The 9,687-nt window shown below is 42.7% G+C and overlaps 1 protein-coding gene across 3 annotated transcripts; it reads right to left on the reverse strand.

Moving 5' to 3' along the window:
* Nucleotides 1-3,867: 3,867 nt before the first annotated feature.
* Nucleotides 3,868-8,912, reverse strand: LOC126983184 (dynein axonemal light chain 4-like). 3 transcript variants are annotated; one of them, XR_007735578.1, is made up of 4 exons: nucleotides 8,480-8,912; nucleotides 6,379-6,462; nucleotides 5,137-5,358; nucleotides 3,868-4,085 (listed from the first exon to the last, which is right to left on the reverse strand). XR_007735578.1 is itself a non-coding variant. In XM_050835758.1 (3 exons), exons 1-3 carry the CDS (start codon nucleotides 8,549-8,551, stop codon nucleotides 5,194-5,196), a joined length of 321 nt encoding a protein of 106 aa, XP_050691715.1. In that variant the 5' UTR covers nucleotides 8,552-8,909; the 3' UTR covers nucleotides 3,868-5,193. The 3 variants fall into 3 exon arrangements, 1 of the variants encoding a protein (XP_050691715.1); XR_007735577.1 differs by having other exon boundaries at nucleotides 3,868-4,952; XM_050835758.1 differs by having other exon boundaries at nucleotides 3,868-5,358; nucleotides 8,480-8,909.
* Between the last annotated feature and the right edge of the window lie 775 nt (nucleotides 8,913-9,687).

The following is a 9,687-nucleotide window of genomic DNA, read 5'->3' on the forward strand; positions in this document are numbered from 1 at the left end:
GCAAGAATACTCTGAAATATGCAAAGCGCTCGCCAAAAAATGATGACCAGAAATAATGTCCACAACCACCCTACCCTTGCAATGCCTGATAGTTTACAGAAAGTCTCACACGAATGGCAGAATGGTAAAGGCAAATTAAAACCCTCGCTTGCATAACACTATTGAAGGACCTTACTAGGGTCAGACCACCTAAATATCCGTGTAATATCAACTAGTTTACACACAATTAGTCTATACATGCGACAGGAAAACCAAAAGCCATAACTCTACAAAACTATATGGAATGACTGGAATGACGTTACTAAGGTCAGACCACCTAAACATGCCAGCAATATCAAGTAGCTTACTCGCAGTCACACACACAATAAACCAAAAGCCTTCACTTGTATAAAACTGGAATGACGTTACTAGTGTCAGCCAATCTATTAACCACCTAAACATACATGCAACACCAACCGCGGTCACACGCACGATCGTAAAACCAATAGCCCTCACTTATATAAAACAATGGAATGATGTTACTATGGTGTCAGCTCTATTAACTATATAAACCTACCTGCAATAGTAACTTGTTTGCACGCCGTCACACACACACACACACACACTTAAAAACATAAAGCCCTCACTCTTTTACATCTATGGATTGTGGAATGACGTTAATAGGCTATCCGCTCCACCTCTATCACCACTACCCGCTAGCAACTAAATTAGAAACATGACGCAACTGACTATGCTCTGACCACTCATCTATTATAACATTATACCTACTCGTCCTGCACCACTTGTCAGGATAAAACACTAGCCACCCACTCTGGTGACCTGGTGACTGACAGTGCTAGGGCCATCCATCTCTGTCTAGGCGGGGCAGGAGGATACATTGAGTGTGGGGGGTTATATCCTAAATTATGATGCATTGGCGGTGAGGAATGTCCCCCCGTTTATCACACACACACACACACACACACACACACACACTATTGGCGCCCCGCTGGTTTAATATTACTAAACCACTACATGCTGGGTTTGTGTTTGTTCCCGCGGCGAGAGGTTAATCTAGGGATGTCTGAGGGGTGTTGTGAGCCCATTTTCGCTTGTTAGAGGTCATGAAGTGTGTGTGTGTGTCGTGATGGTAAGGTGTTTGATTATGAGACTGTGTAGTTTGTAAATATAAGTTGAGCATGCTATTATTAGACCTTATCGCTCATAGCTTTTAAATTTGTATGATAATTCTGTTCACTGGTTCAGCTGTGAGATTCCAGGCTGTTTATCTTATGAAGCAGATATTAACTGATTCATTGGCCTAACCATTATACGCCAGTAAGGTCATATATTACAGAGGTTATGATGATACACTGAATGCTAGAGATACGAAGTTTGTTTTCATCGTAAGTAGCGAGGAGATGCTTTTTATTAAGCTGACTATTATACGCCAGTAAGGTCATAAATATTAGAGGTTATAATGATACAATGAATGCTAGAGATACGAAGTTGTTGTTTGTTTTCATCGTAAGTAGCGAGGAGATATTTTAGACATGAGTGTGGCAGCGGAGGGCGACAGCAACACATAAACCGAGGGAGAACCCATGTTGAGTAGCACGCACGAAACGCCTATCTATAAAAGTGAGTCATAGTACTGGTAGGCATGCGATCGGATACTCTCAGGATACAAAATATAAGGATGATGAGACACGAATCGGACAGTGAGATCAAATTATGCTCAGAATAGACTGGCTGAGGCGCAGTAAAGGTTAATACACGCTGAGAAAGATCTGGGACAAGAGAGAGAGAGAGAGAGAGAGAGAGAGAGAGAGAGAGAGAGAGAGAGGCAGCCTGTTGGATGTGTATATATAGCCATAACCTTCCTCTAGGGTTATATGGATAATTAATTTTACAACAGCCCTGCCCGAGAGAGAGAGAGAGAGAGAGAGAGAGAGAGAGAGAGAGAGAGAGGCAGCTTGTTGGATTTGTATATATAGCCATAACCTTCCTCTAGGGTTATATGGATAATTAATTTTACAACAGCCCTGCCCCGTTCATCTGTATGTGTGTGTGTGTGTGTGACGCAACTGTCTACTCGGGTTACACCTCTCACGCCTCACTCCTCCTGACACTCTCGAGACGTTTCTTCTCTTCCTCTTCCTCCTCGAAGGCAGAGACAAACTGCGTAAAAACGGAGGATTAAAGGGGGACACGCAGCGACAGGCAGCATGGGTTGGCTTTACATGCGCCGATACATACATGGGAGGCGAGGGGCGTGGTGGGGGAGTGGGGGGATGGTGGTGGGGGACGGGTGGAGACTATCATGCTACGTTGTCACTTGTCAGTTTGCCTCCGCCATTTATTTTGGTGCCGCTGTTGTTGTCTGTCGCCCGCTCGCGCCTGAAACAATGTCGGCAGGTAGGTATAGACAGGTGGGAGGGGGGGTGAGGGGGGCGTGACGCGCATGGAGGGGTGAAGAGGGGAGAGCGAGGCTTAATGAGGGGCACCCAACGCAACATCCCCTCAGGCTGCTCTTTGCCCTCATTACGTACTTCACTAAGAACAACTTTACGAGCATCTATCTCCCTAACCTCATTCGGTAAGCCTCACTACACTACAAAGTCTGTCATCATAGTGGTAAGAGGTCATTGCATCGACGTATCATAATATATTCATGTCTGGTCAACTCTCCCTGTGGCGTAGTGGAAAATGAGTTGGACGTTTAATCTAAGGGTTCCAGGTTCGACCCCCGGGGAGGATGTGGCACTGAGGCAAAGGCTATCGCGGCGCAGTGCCACACCTGCACGCCCGCGGCCCGCTGCTGAGCCTCGGCCGACCCCCGCGCCCCCCCTTGAGGCATGGCCGGAAAAGGCACACTGGCTGGACGGGGATGTGGGGCGTGAGTGGTCGATAGACAGACGCGGTGAGGGCGGGAGGCGGCTCGGAGTGGAGTCCGCCCGGCCGGCCAGCCAGCCAGCCCACCAGCGTCACTCACACTCACACCTACGCCACACAGCCAAGCCCGAAACAGCCCAACGCAACCCTGCTCCCCTCATCCGCACCGCCCCCTCCCCAACCTACACCCACTTCTTTCCCTGAAAACAATATAGTACTTCAAACTTTTCCCCTCTCCTTTAGATGCCGTGCAGCCTTGACCACCTTGACGCAGTGCCAGAGATCGACAGCCGCGCGAGTGTCAAAGTACTGCCGCCCCCCAAAACGCCCCCCACACCGCCTCTTCCTCAAGGTCTTGATGCCACTAGATTGAGGGCGCACGCGACTCACGGGGCCAATTAAAGTACCTGGTGATGAGGGGCGGGGGACGAGGGGAAAAAAACGGGGACTCTGAAGTGGGACGAGGGCAGGCTTACTTTGGAGTGCTGCCTGTGTTTTGCTTTCCTTGAGAGAGAGAGAGAGAGAGAGAGAGAGAGAGAGAGAGAGAGAGAGAGAGAGTAATCTTTCGAATATGGACAAACTTTTAGCTAGTCATCATAAATTTATTATTTCCTTATTTATCATCATACTTACAAAACTATTATCTTTTGCAATTCTAAAAGTTATGTTGGGTAGCTACGCTTACCCAAACCCGGGTTCGAACTCGGAATGGGCGCTCCGATCACCCAGCGTCTTAACCTCCCTTTCGGGGCTGGTCAGTAAACGAGTGCCTGGGGAAACTTGGGCAAGGTAAAGTGTGGTAAGCCAATTGTCACACTTGCCCTGTGTCTTGGAGCGATGGGTTCTTGCCAGCCACAGCCTCAGGGATCTATGGTACGAAGATGAGAACCGAGGACACGCGCAGCTTATTTTAATACCCTCAACTTTACCTTTTTACATCTTAAAGTAAATATTATGTGGTCCTGAACTTATGAGCACTGAGAAACACGGTCGTATTGTTTGTAGATTTATTGAATGTTTACTTTGCAACATCTGCATTATGGATCCACAGGGAGAAGGTCAGTGCTCTCCTTGATGGAATGAACACAAAGATCCTCTGAACTATACTCTTTACATTCACTTGACATAAAACCTCCATAATGTTCTTTTCTAGTCAACACACTCGTCATTCTCAGCCTTCTTGAGGTAGTGGGAGATGATCAAGTGGTTTCCTTAATGGAATGAAAATAACATTCTCTTAAACTATAGTACCTATGTGTTGTTAGCTGCTGTGTTGCCTAACTGTGTTACTAACTGCATAAAGCAGACCCTGATATAGTTCTAAGGCATTTGTTGCATCCAGGCATGTCCTAACTGAGGAATCTAATTACCAAATTGTGCTTCTTATTTTTCACATTGAAAACTAATAATAATAAATATGAGTAATTTTAATTCATTTCTTGCATTCGGCATAAGATAAGTAAAAAGTACCCAGTCAAAACTTATGATTATATGAGTATTTTTAGCAGATTTTTGTATTAAGCTTAATATGAGTAAGAAGCACCCAATGAATGCTTTAAAATTAAGGATAAAATGAGTATTTTTTGCAAATTCTTAATTAATCTTAAGATAAGGAATGTCTCCAGTAAATGCTTTAGAGAGCAATAATGTATTAAAAATTATGCTTAAAGAGAAGTACGGTAGATAAGCACCCATCGCTGAAGCACCAGTAAAGAATGAAGAGCAGACACACACCATCAATACATGCTCAATGAGTATTATGGAGCAGGTACAACTAATACTAAGACAAATAACAAATAACTGCCATACTTATATGAGTTAATTAAAGCTGTTTTCTGTGACAAATGTAGAGACAGTTCTAACATTGCCATTTCCTGTGTGCATTAAGCTCACACAAGTTAAACATTCAACTGAGAACTTGAGCAAACTGAACTTGATGTGCCCCGTAAAAATGCAAGCTTGTGGAGGTCTGTTTGTACTGTGAGTATTGGATGGTATTGTCTTGCTTTCTACACTTACAGCAAAGAAAACTATCACATCAAACTTAAACCTCTTGGAACAGCTCCCAAAATGGTAACCTGTCACACAGAAAAGAACAAATCACAGGTTAGTACTAATACTATACTTGTACATGATTTAGTAGCTGAGAAAATACAGTCACCCAAAAATACTTTGCCTAGTAGGTCATATATACAAACATTTACACTTAAGAAAATGGACTTCACAAAACTACACCTTTACTTGTTAGTGGTGAGGACATACATGCATTCTTAACTTTAACCAGGCAGAGATTGACTGTGCTGTGTGCTGTAGGGGCTGCTAGCAACACTTCCACACAGCAATGGCCAGGTTGCCTGCAAAGAACATGTACAGCAAGTTCTTCACCTCATAGGAGACCTCAAACCCAAAGGCCTCACCCACCACACAGTGCCAGGTGGCCCCATAGCGCTTGTCCATGGTCTCCTTGATGACCCTGGCAGCACTCTGAGGTGAAAATAAAGGTTGGGGTAAAGAGAAGACAGGAAATGTAAAACATTAAAATACATTCAAAAAAATATATTTGCAACTCAAGCACTACTTTAACACATTGCATGCAAATACTTACTTAACTGAACTTGATACTATACTTGTACATGACTTAGGCTGACATAGTGACTGAAATGTGAGTTAAAATAGATGAACTCATGAGTTGCATTTAACAATTCATAAATGTGAAAATATACACCTGAAAACGAGTTGCGCTAGCAAACTGAAAGAGACTATATTACCATAACACCAACATTTTTCTTCTCAAACTATCTCAGCAAATCTTCAGATGAAATTATCTATTACATTCAAGAATAAAATAATGTTTCTAAATGATTCATATCAATATGACATTCATTTTCCCACAAATGTGACTGACCAACAGTGAGGGCAACACCTTTCATTTGTATCAAAGGCTCATATTCTCAAACATTTCGGGGCTTACACACCCATATTTCATAAGGTGAGGATATTGTGGGTATTTCTATGGGTAGTTTTATGAGTCTAGTGATAGTTTGACAAGCCTTCTGCACCATGACTGCAAAATGAAAAACACTCATGAGCAAATTCATCACCTTTGTGGCTTTTGGAAATATCTGCTGTGAGAGCTGAAAGTGTCTGTTAAGAATAATAATAAGAAATGAGGACATCAGAGCGGAAGCAGTTGTGTCAATCTCGGAGAAGGCAAGAGAGGCATGCTTGAGATGGTATGGCCATCTAACTAGAATGCAGGAGGCAAACCCTGCAAAGTTGTCATGGAGGAAGCAAGTGGAGGGGAGGAGAACGAGGGGAAGACAGAGACTGCGGTGGAGAGATGGAGTCCAGAGAGACATGGAGCAACTGGGACTAGAAGAACAGGACAACATATAAGAGCGGCCGACCCCGTCAGGGATTAATAAGGCAGAGAAGAAGAAGAAGAAGAAGCAGAAGAGCTGAAAGTGTCTGAGAATACGGGCCGAGTGTGTCCAGGCTCCTTACCTCATTGTTGGTCTGGTGCTTCTCACACGCTGTCACTATCAGCTCCATGGTCTCCGTCTTCATCTCGTCGGACATGTCTGTGTGCTGGGGATGGGAATGAGATGTTATGCAGACCACCCATTTCTTGTCTTTGTTAACTTGTATGACCTCTCACCGTTTTCCCCTTCAGTACCTCTTGATAGTACATGCTTTTAGTGTTGGGTGATATTTGGTACTCTTTGTTTATTCTTTTATTGTTTTATTCTAGTTTTTCATCACAAGTTTCCTATTCTTAGAGATGAGTTTTGGATCTATTAATTTATTCATCTTCACCTTTTTTCTGTTATGGATCTCTCAGTTGCCTCAATTCTAAAGCCTAGCCATATCCTTGTAACATTCAACTTTACACTGCAAGTCTTATTTTGATGGCCAACTTAAAAATTAAAATATCAAAGTTAAAACATACACCTAAAACATGGACATTATCATATTTTTCAAACATCATATTAGTATATATCAACAGTTATGTGGCTAGTTTGGCTTTTTATTTCCATTTCTGGGATGGAGTTAGTTAGAAGAGTTGGATTTCCACATGGCTGTCGATATATTACAAACACAGTCGTAAAAGTGATATGAAAAAATAAACAAAACTAACTAATGACACTTTGAAATATGGGTCAAAAAAGACACATCAGCCACATTTTTATTGATAAACGCTGGTATGATGTTTGAAAATATCAGTGGAGAACTTATAAAATAGTTTCCTGTATTAAAAACTAATAGTTTATATTTGCCAAGACTTGTTACTTTATTTTCTTCTCCTTTCTGTACCTCCCACAGAACTCACAGGCTCCCCATGAATATCCATGCATCATCAGGGCTGGGGCAAAAAAAGGAAAAGTTGGAAAGTTTCGTTTAGTAAGCGCAACATCTGTGGGCATATGCCGGAGAGAGACAGGAGGGGGAAGGAATTATAACAGAAGGGAACAGATCCCAGGTGACGGGACACAACCCCCGATTAATACCTGGTACCCATTCACTGCTGGGTGGACAGAGGCGTAGGGTATCGGAAAATCCGCCCATTTTTTTCTACTCTGCCTGGGAATCGAACCCGGGCTCTCTCGGTTGTGAGCCGAGTGTGCTAACCACTGCACCATGAAGCCCTGCAAAAAAAGGAACTCGTAAAATAATACCTAGTGCTAAAAACTAATAATGTATATCTACTATTTACTGAGACTTCTTGTTACTTTATTTTCTTCTCCTTTCTTTACCTCCAAAAATACTTAAATTCCTCCATGAACAAACATAAATAAGGGTGTGTATATTTCTTTTTATATATCTTCTTTTTATGTTCTTCTTTACCTCCAAAAATACTTAAATTCCTCCATGAACAAACATAAATAAGGGTGTGTATATTTGCCAAATTTTTAGAGATTTCTTGTTACTTTATCTATCTTCTTTTATGTTCTTTCTTTACCTCCAAAAATACTTAAATTCCTCCATGAACATACATAGCCTAAATAAGGGTGTGTATATTTGCCAAGTATTAAGAGATTTCTTGTTACTTTATCTATCTTCTTTTATGTTCTCCTTTCTTTACCTCCAAAAGAACTCACACTCTTCCATTATTATACATAATTAGGGGCGTGTATATTTGCAAAGTATTTAGAGATTTGTTATGTTTTCTTCTGTTTTCTTAACCCGGTAGCAGCGACAGACCAAATTTGTGGCTTTACCTTGTAGCAGTGAAGGGCCAAATTTGTGCCATGATGTAAACCCCCGAAAATAGCTGATACATAATCTGATCACAAATGCGTTTATATATATTTTGAAATGGTTTGTGTGAGGGGTGATTTTTTCTCATTTTTCTCGCTTGGAGGGACCATTAAGAAACACGACCCCCGCTGCTACCGGGTTAACCTCCATCAGAACTTAGATTTCCCCCATGAATATAAATAATTAGAGGTGTATTTACTGAGCCTTGTTACTTTATTTTCCTCTCTATTCCTTACCTCCAACATAATTCACAGACTCCTCCACAAACATACATAATTAGGGTGGCGACAAAACAGGTGTGCACGGCCGCCCACACCTGCAGCACCCCACCCCACACCTGACTCACCCGCAGCAGAGGGTAGGTGTGCACAATCTTCTTGGTGTCGTCCACACTCTCCTGCTTCCTGAGGTCCGCCATGGCTACGTCTCAATTACTTTATTTTCGTCTTTGATTCCTCAAGGTGGGTCCAGCATGCCGCCAGCCCCGCCCCTCCACACGCCCTGCCCTCACCCGCTCCCCCAGGTGACCCGTGGCTGCCTCAGGGCGTGGCGTGGCGTGGCTGCCCGGGTGCCTGGTGGGGGCGTGTGCGAGGTACCCCTTCAGGAGGTCAAGGCACAGCAGGCTAACCAGAGGGACCAGCTGACCTCACTGACGCCGCACGTTGCCATGGCGACCTTATACTTACGACGCCTTACATGGTTAATGTTGTAGAGGTACTCAACAAAGGAGAAGGGAGGAACATGCCATCCCGACATATTGTGACAGTACAACCATTGATATACCCGTAGTTTAAATTTTTTTTTTTTTTTTGTATTTCGTTGGGGATATACCCCAAGGGAGGATTTTTTTTTCTCCGTCAGTAAGATCCACAAGAGATTCTGTATATACATGATCTGGTTGGGTTTCTTCTCATGATACTGCATGAAATCGAAAATTTTCTGGAGCATATTCCCATCAAATCAACTATCGGTAGGCTACAACGCATTATGCAGATCACTGCCATGCACATTACCTGCAACAATAAACTATCAATCAATCAATCATGTTCATATTTAGAAAAGAGATGACCCACTGACCGTATGCGCCCCGGGGTAATTATTGCCCAGCACAGGCCCGGCCGCCCGAGGGCTAATGTGACGGAGATACGCACCGGGGCCACGCGAAGCGTATGCCACCAACTTTACATTGAAATGGCAAACGTTTTATTTAAATAAGGTAATATAGAGAAATCAGCTTACAAACAGGGTTGTGAAGTGATATAGAACATAACAAACTAAACAGCAATGAATTACTACAACATATGGTAGTGCAAATAAGTGATAAAAAGTTCGGTGGCAGGTCTGCACTCAAAAGGCAGAAAGCATAAACTGAAAAAAAAAGATTTTTTTGCAAATTTGTTACTCAATGAAGTCACAGAGGAGAATGAGTTCAAATGTCAATTTGCAGGAATGCAGTAATATAAGATGCTGATATAAATAAGAATAAAGAAGTGGATATTCAAACCCTTGTCATCAATTTACTCGACAGATTTTAAAGTTAAGGCTAATATAAAA

This window comes from Eriocheir sinensis, chromosome 53 (genome assembly GCF_024679095.1).
Source record: "Eriocheir sinensis breed Jianghai 21 chromosome 53, ASM2467909v1, whole genome shotgun sequence".
Taxonomy (NCBI): domain Eukaryota; kingdom Metazoa; phylum Arthropoda; class Malacostraca; order Decapoda; family Varunidae; genus Eriocheir; species Eriocheir sinensis.